This window comes from Apus apus, chromosome 3 (genome assembly GCF_020740795.1).
Source record: "Apus apus isolate bApuApu2 chromosome 3, bApuApu2.pri.cur, whole genome shotgun sequence".
Taxonomy (NCBI): domain Eukaryota; kingdom Metazoa; phylum Chordata; class Aves; order Apodiformes; family Apodidae; genus Apus; species Apus apus.
The window spans coordinates 24,377,822-24,401,071 of record NC_067284.1 but is presented as its reverse complement, the minus strand read 5'-3'; the positions used below and the strand labels follow the sequence as shown (position 1 = coordinate 24,401,071).

The window sequence follows — 23,250 nt, the reverse complement described above, 5'->3', positions numbered from 1 at the left end:
CAGAGTAATAAGCAGCAAAACTGGTAGCCCAGGATGCCTGGTTTGTTCTTTAGCTTTGAGTCTGACCTTTCCTATTTTACCTTGATTGGGCTGTGTTTGCAGAAAGACTGACTACTGTGTCAAGCACTCATGTAACCTGAACCCCAAGCTCACTGAAAGGTGAGTATGTCTCTATAAAGCAATGTAGTTGGTTAGGTACTGGAAGCTGTACAGCTGTGTTACCATGCTGCTCTGGCAGGATTACTTAGCTGTGCTGGCTGTAGTTTTTCTATCTTGCAGTACATCATGACAGGGGGAACTTCTTTCTGCCTTTCCACTCAGTTTGATGGGTGTCAGACCAGCCTTGCTATAAAAATCCATCCACATGATCAGCATGGTATTGCAGGTTGTTCTGAGTCTGCTCCAAACTGCTCTCTCAGAAGATGGACTCTGTGTTTGAAACAAAATACAGCCCAGTTTTCAGCATATCTAATAACATGGTGCAGCAAGTTTCTGGTAATCTGATGACATGCCCCAGTGATTGCCTACGCATCCACTATCATGCTGCAGCACAAACTGCAGTGGGAATTTAGTAAGTGTCACTGGGTTTCCTTACACCTCGTGCTCCTATCAGCACAGGACAAGCCTTTCATTTTCTCTGCATTTCACTTGCCTATTTGTCCTTCACGAAGATGAATCCCAACAGCCTTCTCTGCACATGCTCTTACTGAACTACAGCCTCTGGACTTGTAGCTGTGACAGCAATGAGGGCATCATGTGGCATGGTCCTGGCACCAAAGATCCAGAGATCTTGCTGTTGGTGTTGACACAGAAAAGCAGAGACCAAGGATAGAAGGTGCATTGAACAAATGTGAGTTGTCATTGACTGTCCTGAGACCCCAGACCTTGACACCGGCTTCCTTTTGTGGGGCCACCAGGAGCAGGAAGACAAGGAACGAGAAGCAGCTGCAGATAGGACCTGTGTGTTTTGGCAGAAGCCTGCAGGGACACCCGTAGCCCACAGCCTGTGTTTGACAGGAACTCCTGCTGACCGTGTGGTGGTATCTATATGTCTTGACTTGATAGAAACACCATACCTGTGGTGCTGTACAGCTCACTCCAAAGAACTGAGACCAAAGTAATTTACTGTTGCTTTCTGGATTACCTTTCTTCTAGTTACGTGTTAGCTAAGTGCTTCTTTAAAGAGAGTCTAATTTTGTCGCAAAAACACCTTTTTTATTGTTGTTGTGAAAAAATTGCTTTTAACACCCACTCCCTCCCTTTCCCAATAACTTCAAGGCTGCTAAGCTGAAGATCTTGCAAAATGAGAAAGACAGAGGAAGTCAGGGTGTTCTTGTCTATTCCTTCCACAGTATCCGCATGACTCCAGATCACCTTGACAAAGGCAGCAAATTGATCTGGAAAGCTCCATATGAGGAATTGCATCTTCAGGAGTGCTGCTGAAATATTGGTCTTTCTGCCTCTAAGTAGCAGCAGTTTTCGTACCTTCTTCAATAGCATGCTGCCTGCACCCAGGTCAGACACAAAGTCCCAGTGTCCCCTCCTCACCAGCTGAGCCTTCTCTCCTTTCCACATGGATTGGCTACAGTCCAGTCCTCTGGCTTTGCAAGTGATGATTTCCATTCTCAGCTGCTTTTCACCCGCTTCATTTTGCTGATCCTCCTCCTCATATCTAAGTTTTAAATAGGTGTAAGCAAGAGATGCTCTAATAAATTCCCTTGCACTGAAAGATGTCTTCTAATCTTGCTGCTACTTTGCATATTTGGGGCACACGAGATTTCTAATACATATTGTCCCATAAGGCAGTCAAATAGCTGAAATTAATGCCTAGAAGTTTTTGAACAGAAAAGCAACATCAAGGAAAGGTGCGATACTGGACACTGGCATTAAAACCTGGTCCTGCAGCTTTTCTGAGGGACATGTGAAAAGTGGTGATTGGGATTGTTTATCAGGCCTTTAGTGAGTAGCTATCCTAGAGGCGGAGGAGTTTGCTGCTGTCAGGCAACAGCTGAGCTCACCAAGGCTTGTTTTTTAAGCCAAAAACCTCACATATTTGTATGTAGAGGACATGTGCAAAGGGAATATTCAGCCATGACTCTAGAGACCGCTGCAACATTAGTCACGTAACAGTGAAAAGAAAAGCAGAAACATTAAACTGCTTGGAATGCAAAGTTTAAGTGGTTACTCATCCAGGGAAGGATGCCTCTTTAACTCACATTCAGCAAACTCTTCAAAAGGAAAATAAAAGGTTGAGTCAGTGATCTCTTTCAGAACAACCATTTTAGGGGAAATCATAAAATAAATGGCTGCCTTTGGGATAACCATCTACCGCTAAGATTCTAACCACCAAATTATGCAACATGGAAAGAAAACAGAAGCTAAGATGAGCAACAGGACAATATGGCTTTGTGTAGGTGCAGGATGCATGATATGCCCTTTCTCATTGTTCTGGTCTGTTTTCTGTCACTGCCTTTGGAAACCTATGGAGAAAATTCACAAGGAAAAATGGCTGGTAATTATCTCCAGTTAAAATACCATGGGGCAGTCACGTGCCTGTTTCAGTTTTCCTACTTCCCTTTCTTCCTTGATACTGGGTTTTTGTTAGTATGCAAAGCAGTTTACAGACAGCAGAAGACTTGGCCTGACTCAGATTCTTGAGGAAACAGCAGTTTCCACAGAGATGGCATGGAGGGCCTCACAGTGCTGCAGATGCTCCAGCATAACTTCAGGAATCACCTGAGCTGTGAGAAGGGCACATTCCTTATTTGAACCAAGTGGGAGCTGCCAGCAGCAATTCCTAAGCATGTTTGAAAGGGATGATTATAAGGTGCTCAGGTTGTTCTAGGAGCAGACATTATCATCTTGCTCTGAGTATTGCTAGCTCCCATTTCATGTGATGTGTCTTCATATCTAGCGTAGATACAGGAAATCTAAAAATGTTCCAGAATTTCAAAGTGGGGAGTAAAAAATTTTGAAAGTCATCTAAACTCACTGCTTGGCTGAATCGCTTCTTTCTGTCCCAAGCTGTATGCAGTTTGTGCTCCAATGCCTAATGTTTTTCCAGTTTTGCCTTGGGGTAGTTTTTTTTAAATTATTGTTTAGGGAAAATCGCTCTGTGGTGACCTTAATAAATAAGAAATGGACACCTGTGTTTCAAAAGATCTCAAAATTTACATTGGAAAGTAAAGTAACCACACAGTTAAAGTCTGCTTTATACTTCCCCGTGGTGACCTGGTTTCAACCCCAAAATGATTTGAAAATCTCAAGAACAACTTTCCAACTATTTTCAGAAATGAGCTGTGCATGCGGAGATCATTAACAAGACCAAGAAAAGATGTATTCAGTGCAATTTCCCATCTATTAGATTACTCTGCCTCTCCAGCAGTCTCCAGAGAGAGGCTCTGGCTTCTTCTTAAGGTCACTGAGTCATTTCACTACAATAAATGATCTCGCTAGCTGGAAATGCTGGAAAGGCTGCCCATGCCTCAGCGCTGATGTATGAGACACTTCAATCCCTGTGCTCATGGGTGAGAACACACCCCGCCCAACCTGCCTGCTGCCCCCCCTTTGTTTTCTTTGTCCTCCTTTGTGTTCTTTTACTTTCATAACAGCATGAAACTGATAGAGATCTGTGTATTTTACAGTCTGTGGACAGAATGGGAATAGAGATTAGAAAAAGAAAATCAGAACCCCACGGAGCATGGTTCAGCCTCCCTACTCCTAAGAGTCTTTGGCTTTTGCCACTTGTAGGCAATTAGAGGAAGGAGTCAGCAGTGTTCCTGCAGGGCCCTGACAGAGCAGGAGGACAAAGTGTCCTGGGGCAGGAACAAAGCTGTCTTGCGCACCACTTGAGGCTTGCAGACAGCAAGTATTGACAGTCAGGACCTTGAAAGGTGTGCCAGATTAAGAGTAGATGACACGCACGGTTTGGCACACGTGTAATCAGTAACAGAAGGAGTGGCAGGTCCCATCAACCACGACTCCATCACAGAGGGCGGCAGCATCTCCAAGCTGCAATCCCACAGACCATGGTCAAAAAGGAGCAATGTATCTTTGATAAGTGCCCTTATTTCCCTTGACAGAAGATAGCAGGCTGTTCCCCTTGGTGAAATAAAACATGATCTGCAAGTTCTCAGTAACATTTTCTCTCTTTACCCCAAAGCGTGAGACATTTCTCTTCCAGGTTTGTTTTCCATTTCATTTTTGAAGCTTCATTCCTTTGAAGCTCAGTCCCCTGTTTGACTCAATCCTTGTAGAAGACAGGTACAAGAAAGCAGCATTTTGTTACTAATAGGGTAGTTCAGTAGCACTGCTTACAAACCAGGCTATTCTCACTTTTTTCTTCTATGCATTATAGCACAGGTGAGGCTAAATGACTTTTAAAGGGTGTTTTCTTACTTGTAGGAAGCAGAGTGCAGAATAAAGAATCAAAGGAGCAAATGGACTAAGTACAAGCTGAATCTTTGGTAAAATGTTAAGGCAGCTGAACAGAGACATGATGAAGAGCTAGGAAGGACTTAGGAAGTGAGGGTGAATTTTTCTAACAACAGTTATTAACAAATACGGAACACAGAATATGTCAAAATTAATATAGAGCTGCTTGTCCAATAACCTGAGTTTTATTGTTTTGTTTCCTTTCTGTTTAATAAGACAGAAGAAAATCAAGTTAATTTAGCAATGACTGTGCAAGAAGTCTGAGTGGTGGTTAAGCAAGTTTCAGATATTTTGAAAATTGTATTTTATCCCTCCTGGGCTGTACTCAGCTGAAATGTTCAGGAAGCAAAGGCCTAGCTCTGGAGGAAGATAGTTGGTGGTCCTGGAGCTGGACAGCCCATGAAGCATTAATTCCAGAGGAAGGAGAAGGAGGTACCAGCCTTTGTGTCTCAGCACTGCTCAGTTGGGGGAGCAGGGGATGAGGTGAGGATGAAAACAAGGACTGTTTGTTTTAGAGTGACATTTACTTCCTTCTCTTAGTCACTCTAAGAGTTCATCTATGCAAAAAAGATCACACATTATAAACCTGTCACTGGCTTTCCATTGCAGCAACTCCTGTGCAGGCATGCTTGGCCTGGGCTGAGTCCAAGGTAATTCACTCTTTGGAGGAGCAAAGCTATTGCAGTTTCTTCGCCCTGTAAACAAGATCTCAGATGTCTGTCTCCTCTCACTCTCTGCACTGTCACAATCAGAATAATTTGGGTTAGAGGGGCCCTCTGGAGATCACCCAGCCCAAAGCAAGGCTAACTTCCAAGTTGCAGCAGGCTGCTCAGGGCCTAACCAGTTGAAATCTGAACATCTCCAAGGATGGAGCTCCCACAGCCTCTCTGGGAAGCCTTTGCCAGTCTGTGACCACTCTCACTGTGAAGGATTTTTTCCTTATATTTAATCTGAATTTCCCTTGCTGCAACTTGTGCCTTTGTCCTTTCACTGTACCTCTTGATCTCCTGCTGTGTCCCTCCAAGAAGAGCCTGTGTTTCCTCCTCTGTAGCAGCAGCTGAGGACAGTGATGAGGTGTCCCCCTGCCTTTACTCTGCAGCTCTCTCAACCTTGATGCTCTCTGGTAGACAAAGGACCTGGAAACATAGCTGCTTTGCCAACAGGAATCTTTGAAATGTGAAGAGAATTTTAAGACTTCAGCCATCTGAAATACAGACAAACCCATTCAAAATATCTCAAATTGCCTAAAAGCCCAGTGGAGTCAGGGAAAAAGGTCATCCCCACTGAACACTAGTGGGCTGAGTATCCAGCCTCAGTCAATTACAAGTTAAACACGGGATGCTGCATTTATTTGTTCAGTTCTTATGCTGCTAAAGACCCAGATAGGATTTGATCTGGGATCTACAGTTTCAAAGGACAAAAGAGTCTAGCCAGAGTGTCCTCTAAGTTTCCATCTTGCAGACCTCTTCATTTCCTCACCAGATTACATTATTTTTAGAATGTGCTCAGTCTCCTTATGACCTGGTTTCTTCACATTTTACCATGAATGATTAACGTATAACCTTTCCCTCAGGAGGAATCTGTATCTCAAACCAGCCAGCAAAGTTATTACAGTTCTGCTATACAAGTGCACTTCTGGACCAATCATCAAGTATATTTATTATCATTATTTTCAGAGAAAGTTACTGCACTGAAGTGATTTGATCTTTCAGCAGCTGACAGGACAAGGCTTGATTTACAGGTGGCTGCTTCAGCGTGGCAAACTTCCAGACACCTAAAACTGTGTGTCCTCTTTCAAATTATGGTTTAGTACTGCTTGTAGGAAAGTATTTTTGTGTTGTTTTTCTCCATAGACCACTTTGACAGAAATGAAGATGTGTTTTTTCCACAGGGAAAACCCCCTATTTTCAACAAAATAACCAAAAAATATCAGCTAAAATAAATAGTAAGGAAATGATGTCTTGGGAGTTCAGTGGCACCTGGTGTTCAGGTAACAGACACCATATTGCTGCTCATGCTGAGCTCCCATTACCCTAAACAGAGACCAGTTGTCAGGACAGAGGTGTTTCCCAACAACCCACAGCTGTCCAAACTCCATCTGACAGATGTGAAGGGTTAGACTGACCAGCAAGAGTTGCAGCAGTTGTTTGAATATCAGTATTGAGATGCTATTCATGCTACTCTGAATGTCAAGCAATTTTTCTCTATATAGATATTTCAAATGATCCTGCTCAGCAAGAGCCATTGGGACTGGAGACAAGAGATGTAAGATGCAGAAGAGCTTTTGGTAGGCAAAACAGTACCAGGTAGCCTACTTCAAAAAGTGCCTCTAGAAAACAGCAGCATCAGTATACGCGGTTGAAGTCCACCACAGGTTTCTGTACAGACAAGGAGAGGCAGCATCATTGCCAGCTGACCTGGTAATCATTTGACCCCAATTAAAGCCCTGACAAGCAAAACCACGCCTAGAAGGTGAACATAGCATTTGATATAAGGCCAAAGGAAGAAAGGAGTAAAGAGAACGCGTCTTAGTGCTGCTCAAAGGAAATCTACCCTTACATCAAGCCTGAGCTACAGCTGCTCTGCAGAGAGCAGGGATGGTTTTGGGTGTTCATTACGCACCCACTGCTGAGGCAACCAGTAAATGCAGATGAGCAGAATACTGATCTGGTGTCATGTTTGCAGAACCTCCTTCACCTTGTTGATAATGAGAACAGTTATCTTCATACTCTACAGTTTCTCTTCCTGTCCCTCTTCTCAAAACTGCCTCCAAGGCATCCATCTTTCTTGCCTGTTATAGTCTCTCTCCTTATTTGCTTTTTCTTCTGGCAGTTTATGTGTCTTCTCCTTGCTCCAAATGTTCTCCACTGAACTGTGTTCCTCATTTCTCTTAAAAAGCCTCCTGCTTTGCTCAACAGAAGGGGCCAACAGTCGTCTTTCCCTAGTGCTCCAGCTGTGATCTCTGGACAACTGTAGGACCTTGATTCTAACTAATTCTTAATGATAATTAACATGATTAATGATTAGTTAACAAAACCAAATCCCTCTATTCCTCACTCACCATGCTGTTTTAGAAGCTCACTCTTGCTATACTCACATAACTCCTCACATTTTCACGTTTGCTCACAGGTGAGCCAGGTGTGCACAAACGCGGAGGTGTCAGAGCAGAGAGGATGTTCTGCTCTGAAATGCAGAGGAGCTGCTTTCCTAGCACCACCCTTCCTGGTCCTCTTCCAAGGCCAGACATTTTGGATTTTGTTCATCCAACTTTATCTATTATAAAGCATGCTAAATACTGAGTGCTATTAAATAATTACCAGCCATTTGTGTGTGCCAAACAGCTGGTGATGCATTATGTTAATAACCATTGCATGTTAATTTTTAATATAAAAATAAACTTTATTTGATATTTGGGCTGAGTTTAATGACTTTGTTCTGTTTTTCTTTCCTGCTTGAATGCATTAATTCACTTCTACATATAAAATGCTCAGAAATTGTCCTGGGTATCAGGGTACACAGAGCTGCATTCCGATTCTTTTAATCAAAACAGCTCCCACTTATTCCCAAAAGCCAGCATTCCCAAGGTTATTTGTGTAATCAAGGTCAGATGCACCGTAAAAGCCATGAGGTAGGATACAGTTGCTTTTACTCTTCTCCTCCTTTACAACCCGTTTCCGCTCTAGAAAGAGCTCTTGATTGTACAGTCTTTGTGGCGGTGAAATAAAGGGCAACCTGCTATTTTATTCTTGTCTCTGTTATGCAAAATTAATTATGCCCTGATCATCTGTACTACTAGGAACTACTGTGTGGCCGTTTCCAATATAGGACAGGAGCTCTGTTTACTTAATACTTCCCTTTCTGTCTAGTCCACCTCTTTTAAAAAAGGGCTTAGACGTGGTCTTTTAAGAACATACTTCAGTGCAATTGTAAGGAACAAGTCTCTGGCTGTGAAATCTGTGTCGCTGGTGTCAGCTCCAGCTTTTTATGAAATCGCTCTGGTCCCCCCGAGCAGGCAGGCAGGCAGGCAGGCAGCAGCCTGTCCCCAGCCGTCACCCCGCAGGTGCCACCAGGAGAGGGCACGGCTCTGCAGCGCATCCCTCGGGAGCACAGCCCCACTTACCCTCCCCTTCCCCGCCTCTGGGCGCTCGGCCGGACTGATGCTCGCCCCCTTTGCCGGGTCTCACACCCACCTCTTCCGCTTCTCCTTCTCAGCCAGCAAGGCTGACATCAGTCCTGCGTTTAGCCAGACCTGGCTTTTGCAGGTCTTGGTTTAAAATCCTTGTGCTCACTTGAGTCATTCTTAAACCTCAAAATCGTCTAGGGAAGAAACAAAACTCTACAAATCCTGCTTGGTGCTGCCTGCTCACTTGTGTCATTCTTAAACCTCAAAATCGTCTGGGAAATAGACAAAACTCCTCTACAAATCCTGCTTGGCGCTGCCCTCTCCACTTTTGAGGCTAGAATGCAAAATTTAACATAGTTGTGGTTTGGGATATTTTTGTTTGCTCTGGTGTTGTTTTGGCAGGGTGGTATGTATGGGTTTTGGTTGAGAGAAGTTTTGGGGCAGCGAGTGGTAGTGGTTATTTGTCTGGTTGGTTTTGGGGCTGTTTTTTTACTTCTACTTCATGAAGTAAAATCTCACACTGTAATTTTTTCTAAGTGCTCTGACCAGCTGGAGCCAGCTGGTTGACCCCACACTTTTGGAGATTTTTTAAAACCTTGTCTCTAACTCCGTTCTGACCAGACTTACTTGTTAATTATTCTGATTACCTTGTGTTGCAAAGGAACTTTAGGTAAATACTGATATTGAAAAAATGTCAACAAAACAGGCAGAACATCCATCACCAAATTGCCTGGTTTGGTTTCAGGACTTCCCACTCGTTTCAAAATCTGCTTGTACAGCTTTATAACTGTGGGAATGGGCAGCAATTCCTCCCATTTACTTAGCGTGGAAACCAGACTCAGATGTAAAGATGACTTCGTAGCTCTTTACTTAAACTTCTGAGGACATAAGGGTCTTTTTCATGATGATTTGCAAAAATCTGTACAAACAATTTAAAAAGGAAAAAAAGCTGATAATACTTATCCAAGAATAGTTATGCCATCTGTATGCATGGGAGATAGTTCCTGGTCTTTTCAGCAAACTCATCACTATTCTACTGAGCAAAAGTGCATTTGCATCAAGGATGTCTCAAGTAGCTCAGCACACCAAGAGCTGCTCTTACTCTCTCTCTTCCAACCCTGAGCACTGTGGGAAGCAAAGCAAATTGATAAATTAACAGAAGGTCTTTCAGAGAAGCAATTTTTTCTAAAGGTACAGAAACATCTTAGGAACTTAGACCTAGAAAGGCCCTGAAGCACTGAGACTCTATTGATTTAAAGGAAGCAAGGTACTTAGGTAACTACAAAGGCTACAGTTTTATATTTTTTCTTTTCCAAAAGCTCCTATTTCTGCCATGTAAGCTGAGATTCTGATTTCCTGCAACAGCTGGTAAAATTGGATTAGTAACATTTAGTAAACATTTGGCTTCTAGTGGCAGATAGAACAGCTCATGAAGTCACGCTTCCCTCTTGCTAAAGGAGAAGAGAGACCATATGTCTGACCCCCTACACAAACACCACGATACCCGGCTTCAGTGTGTGTGGAAGAATTTCCCTTGGTTTCACATTAAATACTTCAACCAACAAAGGTGCTCTTCCAGTTTTTAGCCTTAAGTTTACCCTTGGCTACCTTACACCCATTTGTTTTGTGTCAACACTTGTCAATATTATGAGCTGAGAGGAGGTGGGGGTTCGGTGGGGGGTTGTTGGGGGTTTGTCTCTTCTTCCACGCAACTAGTGATATGATGAGAGGAAACAGCCTGAAGTTGTGCCAAGAGGTTTAGATTGGGTATTTGGAAAAATACCTTTACTGAAAGAGTAGTCAAGCACTAACTGGATCAGGCTGCCCAGGGAAGTGGTGGAGTCACCATCCCTGGAGGTGTTAAAAAAAAAAAAGTGTAGATATGGCACTTTGGGACATGGTTTAGTGGACACAGTGATTCTGGGTTGATGGTTGGACTTGATCATCTCAGAGGTCTTTTCCAACCTTAATGATTCTATAAAAACAGCTTGTTTTGCTTCATGCTGTCTACCATTACAAGGTCTGTGTAGGTTGCAATTACATTCCTTCTCAACCTTGGTCTTGCTACACTCCCATTTTGCAAGACTTCTCTGCTTCTGTGACCATCACAGTAACTCTTCTGTATGACTGATGTTTTAGAATCAATTTTCTTGAGAGCAGGTGACCACAGTGGGGAAAAAACATGTATTCATCAGACAGAAGACCCGCCAGAGCCTCAGCATCACCCCCCTCCCTACTCTAGCTCATTCCTCTTTCTACTAAAACCAGACTGATTAGTAAGTAAGATTTTTACCTGCTGTCCTTTCATAGTAGCAGCTCTAGACTGTTGAACAAAAAATTCTCAAATATCTTTCCTTCTCTCGTCTTCAGTCATTTCCAACTAAAACTCCCATGAAAACAGTTGAAATTGTGTTATGGTCACTAAGGGGGATTTACACTAATCCCCCCTCCTGTACTCCAGGCATCAAGGTCATCTGGTTGTTGCTGCAGGTATATATGTAATCTTCCTTGGCACTGATAGTGCTTCCTCATGTTGTCATCTGCGAATATCACTGTGAATATTCCTACTTTTTATACCAAGGTCATTACTTTAAACGTTATTAATGGACTTGGTTCAGGCTGAAAGCATTGACACAAACCATCTTCTCATCAGTTTGACCCTTGCTTGTCCACAGATCCTGTTGCTGGCCACCACATGCTCTAATGTAGATAATTTCCAAGATTAAAAATAGTACCTATTCCAGATGGAAGGCAGATGTATTTCCTTTGTCTACATGGTATTTTTTTTAATAAAACAATGGGTAAGGCAGATGTGATCATTTCCAGAAAAGCTGTGTTACATTTTCTTCCTTTTTCTGTGTACTTCCTTGTACCCATTCTTCCCATTTATTCTGAAGCCTCTCATCATACTGAAATCAAGACTGTCAAGCCTACCAGTTACCAAATACCACTTCCTACATTCTTCCTATATAGGATCTACATTCTAGATCTTGGAACACAAGGTAAGTCTTTTTCCTCCTTCTCCAAATTCCAGCTGGACTTTAACACTCATTTTTTTAACGGGACCTTTGTTACTAATTTTCCCCCTTTCTGTTTGAGATTGTTTTCGCATCTTTAACTATAATGCCTTTGCTGCTGTCATGTCATGGGAGCCCCTGGGGACTCTAGCTTCCTCTGCTCATCCAAATTTGCTTCACTGAAATTGAGAAACATACAGATTTTGTTTTGAATATCCATCTATTTAAATTATATGGATTAAAAGTTGAACATTGAATTCAAGTTTGATTTTTCAACTCGTTCTTGCAAGATCCTGACAACTACAGCTGATCACCTCTGTTTGCTCAGTAATTCTTGGCAAGAGGATGACAATGACAATGCAAGTTAATCTTCCGTACCAACACAGCTCTCAGCAGCATTTCTCTAACACGAGATCTCTTATCTATATTTTAATAAAGCCCTGTACTGCCCCAAGGGGATTCCCAGCAGAACCCACTCTCAAAATAATTGGGCCTTTGATTTTATTTACACTTATCTTCAGCATCTAGCTTACTTTCACGTCTCAATTTTTAATCCGTACCTTTTAACAATATACATTCCAGTCCTGTACAACATGCAGGTCTGTCAACTTAGGCCTCAAGACACCTACCACATACCAGAGGTAGAGGTAACCCCCTGAACAGCTCTCTGTTAGGACTGAGGCTTAGGAGGCTTCTTTGCCTTAATTTTGGTGGCAGAAGTCCTGTCAGAAGCTTTCTTAATATCTGCCTTGCATTAAGTAGAATACAAAATCAACCAGAGATTTCTTAGATTTCCAGAATTGTTGTCTTCATTTTCCACTACCCTCTGCCAACTCAGGAGTGCCAGTGCCTGAGTGACTCCAGCCTGAGGGTGACCTGCACACCTGTAACACAGCACATGGGGTCTTCACACCAGGACCGCCGTAAGAAAAGCTGTTCTGGGCATTTGGGCTTATCTTTCCCACTCACAGCTTAACAGAAGCAACTACCTCCCTCTCCATCACTTGGGCTGAAGGACCTGAGAATAGGAAGGGATTTGGTCAGCTCATGAGCTGTGCGAGACCTTAACATCACAGTTTGAAGCTTGGTCATTCACTCTTTGCAAATAGGTACTTAAGTGTTTCATTCTCCTCAGCCAACTTGACATGAAATCTCTCCATCGTGTTGGCACCAGTTGGCCTTCTTTCATCTCTCTAGCCTTTACAACTCAAAAAGTCCTTTTGAAGGACTCTCTTATAATCCCAAGCACTAATCAGTTATATTAATTAGGAAAACTGCAAGTGATTGGGGGATTGGGGAGATCCAAAGGCTGCTTCTTGCCCTAGTCAGGTAATGCACTGGAAGCTGAGGCAGGGAGGCAGAGTTTGATCTAACCTCTACAGCTCTGACACTTTTCAGTTGCTGCTCAGACTATACCTAGGAAGAGTACCTAGGAAACACAATCATCTACCTGCAGGTGTGAAAACACTACTGATGCTATACATCTTCCCAAGACCACATCTCCTGCCAGTTTTGGACAAAGTCACTGGGTCTACATGGTGACAAATGGTGATATGGCCACCACATTTTGTCACTGTGCCACTGACCTTGAAGGAAAGGCTTGGACTGCAGCAGACCAGTCTTCTGACTCACCGGTGAAGGCCAGGTTGGTGGCTTCTGCATTCTAGGTGCTCCCTGTAGATTTAGCTTATCATCCAAAGAACTGCACCTTACTGACCCCTGGTTAGAAAAACACCCAATGTCAAAGTTTAATTTGCATGTACAGGAGATAAAATTGTCTTAGCAACCATCTCAGGCTTTAGCAGGTCCCTCCTAGAGGAGACCAGCATAGCATGAAACCTCTAGGCCTTGCAATTAAGTACAAAACCCATTTCCCTGGTCTAGGTTTCTTGTTCTAAGAGTCTGCAAGTGAGAAGACAGACAGCTACATAAGTAGTTCTGTTTTCACTAAGTCCATCACCAACCTACCTGGGCTTGTTGCAACACAGATTAAACCCACAAATCTAAGAGGGCTCAGAAATGATAACTTAAAGGCAAGGGGAGCTATAAGGAAATTGAAAAAATGCTCCCATTCTCAAGAGAGGTATTATGTCCATTTTATAGACAGGATATCTGAGGCACAGAGTCCCTCTCAGCCACATTAAGCTTTGCTCCTCGCACTCATCATCTTGGAGCCATTTGAGCTGCTCTGCTCAGTAATCCCAGTGGGAGATTTAATCCAAGTACTTCTACACCCAGGCAAAGCAACAGCATTTAGCAACAGCCAGAGGCTTCTGTAAGGAACGTGTTATCAAATCTTTGGTAACTAAATTTATCTGAATGTCTGTAGCTGCCCTTCCATTGTGACAGCTCCTCCTTGGCCTGACACAAAATGGCACAATGCATTAAATCTGTACAAACCCACCAGAATTCAGGCAGAGATCATCAAAAGTGTTTTAATGATTAAACCATGTCAAACATTAACGATATAGGTATATTCAGATGAGCCAAGGGTTTATTTCTAGCACATTTAGACAGCCTAATTTGAACATTATAGCTGCTGTACTGAGCTATGTAAAGACTCTGCAAACCAATACCTAGAAATGAAGACACACGCACAAGCTTTGATAATGTAAACATAATAGACACTGTCTCCTTCAAAAAAAGGAATGAAAACCCACGAGGCTAGTAGGACAACTTATTAATTCCCTAAGAGATGTGCAAAAATTTTTAAAAAGATTTAATTTTCTTTTAAAAAAATTAAACATGTTTAAACTGGCATTTATATAAATATCAAAAACCAAAGAATTAAATGGAGCAATGATCAGCAGAATGTCTCGCGCAATTCAATTTTTCAGAGCTTAATGAATGAAATATTCATAAGCCACACTCCACCACTGCAGATACCAGAATACCAGCAACAGATATTGGCTTTGTAACTGACTCTTCAGATGTGCAATGCAAGATTTTACAAGGAGGAATAACTTTAACATGCACTCAAACCAAATCCTCATAAAACAAGCCAAAACATTCCCGGTGATACACACAACTCACATTACAGTAACAGACATTTCCAGCACATTTCAGTAACATTTAAAAAACACTAGGTATGACTTAGACTATTTGATTTTGCTTGTTTGGGAAAAATCCACATTTGTGTTAGGCACATTTTAAAAATGAACATATGCTGCATGACGAATAGTACAGATACCAACTTAAATTCAGACAATTCCATCAGAAAAGCATCTTTCTGTCTTCATTATTAAATACTCTTTCAGATATGTCACAGACTTAAACAGTAGCTCTTAAAATGTGGGTATGGCTATGGTAATAATACTTGAAATTCTGCCTGCTTCCATATTAAAAACCACTCTTCATTTAGCATTTAGGAATTCTCAGAAATAATTAAAAAAAAAAGAAAGAAAGAGAAAAGAAAAGATGGGTCCACCCTGTATATACTCTAAACCTTAGAGACAATATTTAAGTCTTACTGGACTGTGTAAGCGCCAATTCATTTTACATTAGTGACATACTTCAAATAAAAAAATAAGATCTATTAAAAAGGTAAAATACCTTTTCTATCTGGTTCGTGACTGTTTAATCAGTTAAAGCCAAATATACAAAACTAAATGTGCCATTTCCAATTTCACTGTATTGCATAAGAGATACGTATCATCATGTATCACATACAGAACAGTAAAATGATCAATGGATTCTTCTAAGTGACTTTTTAATAAAAAGTCAGTCAAATGAAAAGTTGAAACATACCCTAATTTTTAAATCAGTAATAAGCTTTGGGCCCTGCTTTTTAATTTAAGGCATGTGTGTTTATCTACTGAAACCAGCATCGTACAAATTACCTCTACAATCACATGCATGATCTACAGTAAAAAAAATGGAGGTTTACATTACAGTGTTTTCAAATTGTGAATCATAATTCAGCACCTATCATATTGACTAGTAAGGCAACAGCAGTGTGGGATACTACGAAAATACTCCCTTCCACAGTCTATAGCGGAGTCAGTGACAGCCCAGAATTATTTTTAAACTTTAACCTACTTTTATGTTCTGTATACAGTTTCTAGGGTGTTTGCACTGGTTAAGTCCTACATAAATCACACTATTCTAGGCAGGAATAGTTACAGTAGCTGTTAAGAGTATTAGTGCACAACTCTTATTGTGCTTACAATCAGATGATTTTGTTGTTGGGGTTATCAAAATGGTTTTTCAGTTTGGTCTTCAATCCTTCCTTTGTTTCCTTTGTTTCACATTGTTCTCAAGGGAAGAAAAGCTGTTTGTGTACCCGTTTGCGGTGGCCGCAGAGCCGTTCTGATACTCTTTCCTCCTCGAGGATGACTTCTTGTTGTAAGTCTAGAATATAGGGAAAGACACATGGTTTTACTTAAATAGATCTAAATAACTGCTTCCTCACAGTAACTCCAGAAACTTGCAAGTAAACTTGCATCCATCATTTTTAAAAACTCTTCATGCTGGTGGCAGAGTCTAACAAGCTCCACAGTTTTCTGTGTAGGAGACTGTACTATGCTTTCATTCACCACAGCAAGAGAATTAATTCACCAGAAAAGAAAAAGCCTTGGTAGTATGATGGTAGCACTGGCAGTGTTACCTTAACAACATGTTAGAAACAAGGGAAGGGATTTGATGAGCTGACTGTGGCAGAAGAATGTACTCAAAATGACAAGTGAGGAAGGATGTTTGATACTCCGCAGGTGTCTATCTCAAACAAAGCCTGAAGAAGTGGGTAAACAAGAACAGTGAGGGAAATTCAGAGGAAGAAATGTGAAGGGAATTTGCACTGGCCAACATGGGAAGCAAAAACTGACAGAAGCAGGGAGGCTCGGGACACACACACAAAAATTAGACAGTGAAAAAATATACATTAATTAGTCTTTGTCAAAGAGGTTCAGTTGCCTGACAAGAGCGTGTTTCCCAAAGTATTTGTATATGAAAGAAAATTAAAACGTTAAAAGTTAAAATATAGGTAAAATCGATGAAGAAAGTGAAATTTACAATATACTATCACATTTAATCAGCATGTTCATATACAGCAAGTGATGTGAATGACAGCACTGATTTTAAGCAATATTGGAGTATCAGATAGGGAAGCCTGCTGTTTCCCACCATTAATAACTCTTACCAGACCTGAAATGCTAGTATCTTTCAAGAGAAATTTAAAATACATAACAGAGTTTGCTTGTTTGGGGGTAGTAGGCCGTGTTGGTTTGATTTTCTGAAGATGGGTACATTTTTGCACAGAGCCTGATGAAGAACTACTCAGAACACCACATACCAAGTCTGGATCTTGTTCAGACATGAAGTCAATTTTGTAGAAACACAAACCAAACCACTAATTTTCCATATGGGAATACAAACAAATGCCTGTAAAGGTGAGCCCAAACTAGATTTCTGTATGTTGGGAGTTTGGGTAGTTTCCTTGGATACAAAACAAGAATTTCCCCTTGTAAGAGCACTAATGAACAACTCCTTTGGGTGCTTCATAGGCTGCTGTTTTATTTCAGACTGGAAAGCTGTTTCTTAGATAAAGCTGTTCCTCTCCCTTATCTGCAGTTAAAATTACTTTAGTAAAACACCTTTTTGTGCCACTCTCCTTACTGAGACTAATAATTGTTCTGAATTACAGATACAAAACATGAGAAGATTTAAAATTGCAGGGCAGACCAACACGTATAGTACTTGAAGAATGTATGCATGTTACTGGAAGATAGCAAAAGGATATTTCAAGCATATCTTTCTGTAAACAGGTTTCCAGTGAGATTCAGCCAGCAGAATGCTACAAAAAAATTGATGAATATTACTTTTACCTGAATATAGAAATTTGTGAAGAGGATAATCAAAGAAATCATATAAGAAATCTGGAAATACAGCCATCCCTGAGGAAATGCACATGGCCAAACAACACCACAGCTGGTCTGGAAGATTGTCAGGACAAACTGAGTCTGGGGAGAGAGAAAAAAAGATAAATGGAGCACATTAAGGCAAGGAGGAAAAAACTACTAGTGACCAAAATCTCAACAGTTATTTCCAAAACAAGTAAAAAATATATATAATAGTCTGCAAGTTTATCTTTTCTGTACTGCTAACAGTGTAAACCTAAGTTAGCAGACATTGCAGTTGCTTCAGTGTTTTTATTTGATAAATGTTCCATTTTAGAGCATTAGAGTAACCATGCAGAATTATTTATAAATAAATAAATAAATTTAAATAAATACATTATTTATAAATAAATGAAGGAACAAAGACCATCCTCTTCCTAGTGAGAGCTCATTAGGGTTTGATTCTACTATCCTAACAGAGTAAATCTGTATCTCACTGCTTCTGTTGCAAAAGATCTGGGGTAATTGGGTGTACACACACGGATCCTGTGATCCTCTTCCACTGAGTGGAACAGCCTGACATATGGCTCCAGTGTTAAAATTTTAGGGGTAAAAGCTTCAGGGAAGCTAGGGAAGCAGGGAGGAGGATGGGAGTTTAAATATCCTTAATTATCTCTTTGGGAAAAAAACAAGAGTTTGAGCTGAAATGCTGCAGAGGGCTTTAGGCAAAATTCATCCTCAGATGAAGGCTACCAGATTAGGGAATGTTTATTTAAAAAGGAAAAGTCTGTTGTGTTCTGCTCTGCTGTTTTGCTGCCCTAATAGCTATGCATGCAGAGCAGGCAGGGACGTGAAAACAGCTGACAATAGCCAGAAGAGCAACCACAGCACCCAGACACTTGCACTCTGTAGCACTCAAATAACCACGATGAAGAATAGAGCCTAAATCTGGAGGGGAAAAAAAAAAACAACAAACCCACAAAGCAATCCCCTGCCCAAAACAATGATCCTCACTGCCACAACACTTCACCATCCTTCAGGAAGGAAGAGTGCTAAAAAATAAAAGATTTTGAGAATCAACACCATGAACTGCTGGCAGCAAATGTTAATAATCACCAGCAAATGTTATTAAACCTATTCACAGTTCTGAGAAGGTGCTAAGAGGGGAGGAGGAAGATAACAAAAAGTCTGTTTCTGGGCTTCAGTTTCCCCACCTACAAAATGGGAAAGACAGAACATCCATGCACATTTCTTTGTGGTGTTTTGACACATTATACACATTGAGAGCTGGTCCTTGTGCAGCATCACTACAGCATGTGCCATACTGCTTCATTTTCTTGCTCTTTTCACCTCCAATACACAATATTCAGACTTCATCACTGTACAGACAGGAAACAATACAAATGGGTGCAAGGAGTCCAACACAGAATGACAAGAGAAAAAAATCTGCCCTGTTAAAGTGCAGAAAGAAACCAGAAATATTGAACAGTTTTTTAAAAACCATTTGCAACTGCATGCAAAAGTGAGACAGAAAAAGCCTTTGTCCCACAGGACTAGAATGAAGGGCCTTGTTAGCTGTGGACTGTGTTGCACTTGGTTTCTGGTCTGTCATCTCAACATTAGCTGGAGCAACCAAGCACAGAGAAGACACACATTAGCTCAGCCAGGCTTGGAAGGAAAGCTTCTCTCTCCTCCCTGGCTGGCAATTCCCAGAAAATCCAGTGCTGCAACTCCCAAATACATCCAGCCACACAACATTGGGAGGTAAATATCCCACACTGATCTCAGCACCGATTTGTCTATACCATCAGTCCCCAAGTGCCCATCATTCTGAAAACAGTGCAAACAGAGGTGCAGAAGCTGGATTTCCAAGGTGATTTAGGCACTTAAAGATGTAGAAGGTACTAGCCTTCATTCTCCCTTCTTCTAACGTCCTTGACAAAATTTTCTAACTCAGTAAAGATGAGAGGACCCCATCACTAATACAAGAGCCTGCTGAAGCACCAAGGAGCTCATCACTCACCAGCTGCCCCTGAGTGATGTACTTCTTCCACCACAGATAAGGACGCATTGCTGGAATAGCAGACAATCCATAGTAGGAGTACATGAGGACATGGATAAAGCTGTTCAGTGTGGCACCAAAATAAGCTAAAAAAAAAAAAGGCAAAGGAAGAAGAAAGCACTCTGCATTACCAGGAACATGCTGTTTCATAAACTCTACAAAAACAAGTTCAAAATGTTACTATTTAAAGTAGTATTTTTTTCTTAGAAGACAAGAGATATTTCTCCCCCCACCTTGTTGTTGTTTTTTTTTTTCTGCTCACTCAATGGAGTGGCTGAGCTGCTTTGCAACTGTGCAGTTCATACCAGCCTTCTGGGTTTGTTTCCTTGAGTTACTCTTTTTCATATCTACATTCTGGCTTCTCAAGGGAACTGAGGAAGCTGAGAAAAAGTAGGGAACATAGCCAACAATCGATGGCTTCACCCATCTAAATTTAGGCTTATTTCGCCTCCTTCTAGGCAGGAGCCTGTTTTGTCAGTTAGAACCTAAATCAACAGATAAAGGCAGAAACTGCAAGTTGGCTGTTTTATTTGTCCTTGTTCACAGCACCTTTAGTCAAAAAAGAAGCTTTTAGCTTGACACCAAACTGCATATCGTTGTGATGACCAAGCAGAACCTAAAGCTTGGAAAGGAAGACTCAAAACACACCACTAGAAATAGCACTAAAGTATTTTCAAGACAACACAAACACGAGATAGTCTCCAAGTATGTCCACTTTTGACTGTTGTATAAACAGGGTTTGACTTCCTTGGAGAAGAATGTGGTTCCAGATGCACACTTTTCATAAGTTCAACATTACTCACTGTTATGCTGACAACACGAAACAAATACAAGTTTCTATGTTGCTTGGCTTAGAAAGCAGACTCCTGAGCAATGCAGCCTCTTGGTCTGCACTGCCGGTAGTTCACATCCACTGGATTTGAAAAGGTTTCTCTTGGATGAGTGTCCAGCAAAGCCAGTATCAATAAACTGCACAACTAAGCCACACTAATGCAATTAGGAAACTAAACGCCAGCTCACGGCAATGAAACTAAAAAATCAAAGCAAGACAGCCAGAGGTTAGCAGGGTTTAGATGAGAGAGACACTGAAATCTTCTACTTAAAATGTATTTGGTAAAGTTACTTATCACTTAGGGACAAGTTTTTAATTGAAACAATTTGTTATGGCTACTGGTATAATGAGATTAAGAAAGTAACATCTCAAGTGAACTTGTCAGATACAAGGAGAAAGTGGCTATTAGCCATTGTGCAGCTGAAACAGGCTTCTGGTCCTGACTTGCAGAAGAATACTGTTTCATTAGAGGGTCTACAACTACCACAAAAAAAGAGAAAACAAGGTTGACAGGTATCAGGTCTGGACTATTGCAGCTCCACGCAAATTCTGCAAATTTCATCAGCATGCCTTTTCTAAAGGCTCTGCAGGCAGCTTCATACCTGCCACTATCTGCAACAGTTGCCATTCAGCAAAGCACGGGGCAGAATAAATCCTGCAACTGGAGGTACCAGAGATATTTGGTTTGACCAAAAGAAAACCAAAATGAGGCTCTTGTTTCAAGTGTTCCCCACCATAACCCAATACTTACAGTGACCACAAGGCACCCAGTTCATCACAAACCACCAAATGTTCAGCATAGTTGCATGGTGGTAGACATGCAGAACAGTGATCTGATGATTATTTTTCCGCAAAATAAAAAAGAAGGTATCCATGAACTCAATGAGTTTGGAGAAATAGTACCACCAGAGGACACGTATGATCTAGAAAGAAGGCAACAAGTTTTAGAAGCACTGCACATTCTCTGGGCTTTCAACCCTTTTGATACCTAAGTCACTAAAATCCGTGAGGATTTTAATCTGCTGGTCTCTTCTTCCAGCTAACAAGTGATAGGACAAGAGGAAATGGCCTCAAGTTGCACGAGGGGTGGTTCAGATAATAGGAACATTTTCTTGGAGGGGGAGGAGGGAAAAAAGCACATAGTTTGAACACAATCCACATCATCAGTACTCTTCTGCTCTCTCCTTACACACAAGTGGGCAATATGAAACTGTATTAGCTATAAGCCTTGATTATGTTACCTTCATATCAGCTTCTCCTCCACTGTGTGTATCCTGACAGAAGAAATTGTATCCTCCTTCCCATACTCCCGTCACCAGCTGAGAAGATCAAAAGAGGGGGTTATTTGGGGAAAAGGCTGCACCCCAGAGCACATGCAAACCTCCACAGCGGCTCTGCTGAGACATCTGGTGTCACGGGATTCATGGGTACCCCAGTGTGAATTCAAGCTCCAAGCAATGATCAAATCATAGTGGAGGGTGAATTAACAAATCCTTCCAATTGGGGCATACCAGAATAAAAACAGGAGGCAGCATCTTATCCCCACTTATCCCACACAGTGTGTGTGGTTTGCACAGTCCTGTTCCCTTAAGAAATATCTTTCCTTCTTGGCTGATGATCTCATTGTTGGAGAAAGTGATCAATGAAAGTAAATAGATCTTTCTTCTGATTATTTTTAGAAAGGAAAAGTTATATTTTTAAGAAATTTTATACACAGAGATCTGACTACAATTTTTTCAACCATGTAACAGAGCAAACCTTCAGCTTTGCTATCCTTAACAGCTAACAAATTATGTTTTACCATACTGTGATCCTTCTTTTTAAATAATTCACTCATCCCAAGTATATTATATCCTTCCCTGTACAAGTGACCTCCTCCATAGGATATGGTGTTGTCTGCCTGGCTTCCTGGCATAAAAAAAATAACACCTCAAGTATGACAGAATCACTTTTAATAAGCAGGTATTAGTCATGAGAGGATGATGGGGAGCCTGTTGTTGAGGGGGTGGCTGAAACCTCTTGAGAAGCAAGACAAAATCTGGATGTCAATGTCCCACCCCTTCCTACAGAGCAGAGAGAGAGGGTGAAATGGGCTCTGAAGGAGACTTGAGGATAGGGCAGATGGAGGGGCAGGAGGAGGATGGGATGGGAGGAGGGAGTGGGTACAAGGACAGAAGCAAGCCTCCCTTTAATATCACAACAGAAGAGATCACTGGATGTTGTTTATAAAGACATTTTTCCTCTTGGGAATAGCATGAGGAAAAGAGTAACAAATTTAGATTATTCCCAAGAGAAAAAAAGAATTGTTAGATATTCCAAAAAAACATCTTAAAGGCAGAGACAAATATCCTGCACAAGCAAGTTGTCTGGTTTTGGCCTATGCAGCATAAAAAAAACCAACCAACCAAACAAAAAAAACCTTTGCAAAGCCAAGGCGAAAAACTTTGTACATTTAAAATGATCACTTGATTAAAAGACTATAGTAAATAGTACAGTACTAAAAATAATAGTACAGTTAAATGCTGCTCAGAACTGTGAATAGGAAGCTAATTCTGAAAGGCACAATAATGATTATCACTTAAATGATCTACCTTTTCCTAGTGTTATTTCTTTCATGGCTCATTTTCCCATTAAGTTAGCTTTTAAAACACCCAGTCAGCCTAGGTAATTATTTTTGACTTTCTGAGGCAGAATTATTGCCGGTATTATAAAAAAAAAAAAAAAAAAAAAAGATCTAGTTGTGTCATAACATATAGACCTGGAGTTATCTAGTATATTAGAGATAATGCCACAGTGAGATGCAGACGCAGGCAATGTCTCCATGCAAGTGGCCAGGGGCAGGCAGCCTCAGGAGGACTCCTCTCCAGGCAGCACAGCAGGCACAGCTGTGCAAAGGACACCAATTTCCAAGTGGTACTGTGCTGAAGTACCAGCTACATCCAGGAGTA

At 41.3% G+C, this 23,250-nt stretch overlaps 1 protein-coding gene and 1 long non-coding RNA gene across 9 annotated transcripts in view; both read right to left on the bottom strand.

Annotated features, from left to right (window-relative positions):
- Window positions 1–3,586: 3,586 nt before the first annotated feature.
- On the bottom strand, window positions 3,587–13,287 carry LOC127383402 (uncharacterized). Its single transcript, XR_007889183.1, has 3 exons — window positions 13,161–13,287; window positions 5,431–9,682; window positions 3,587–5,129 (listed from the first exon to the last, which is right to left on the bottom strand). It is a non-coding gene; the product is annotated as an uncharacterized LOC127383402 (long non-coding RNA).
- A 708-nt stretch (window positions 13,288–13,995) lies between these two features.
- The window catches only part of ELOVL5 (ELOVL fatty acid elongase 5), a 40,113-nt gene continuing 30,858 nt past the window's right edge, over window positions 13,996–23,250 (bottom strand). For all 8 annotated transcript variants that reach the window (XM_051613693.1, XM_051613689.1, XM_051613688.1 and 5 more), the window contains 5 exons: window positions 21,544–21,621; window positions 21,054–21,225; window positions 19,432–19,556; window positions 17,397–17,531; window positions 13,996–15,924 (listed from right to left, as the gene is read on the bottom strand). In XM_051613693.1, coding sequence (XP_051469653.1) covers window positions 15,793–15,924; window positions 17,397–17,531; window positions 19,432–19,556; window positions 21,054–21,225; window positions 21,544–21,621 — 642 coding nt within the window. In that variant the 3' untranslated portion in view covers window positions 13,996–15,792. The remainder of the gene's footprint in view (window positions 15,925–17,396; window positions 17,532–19,431; window positions 19,557–21,053; window positions 21,226–21,543; window positions 21,622–23,250) is intronic.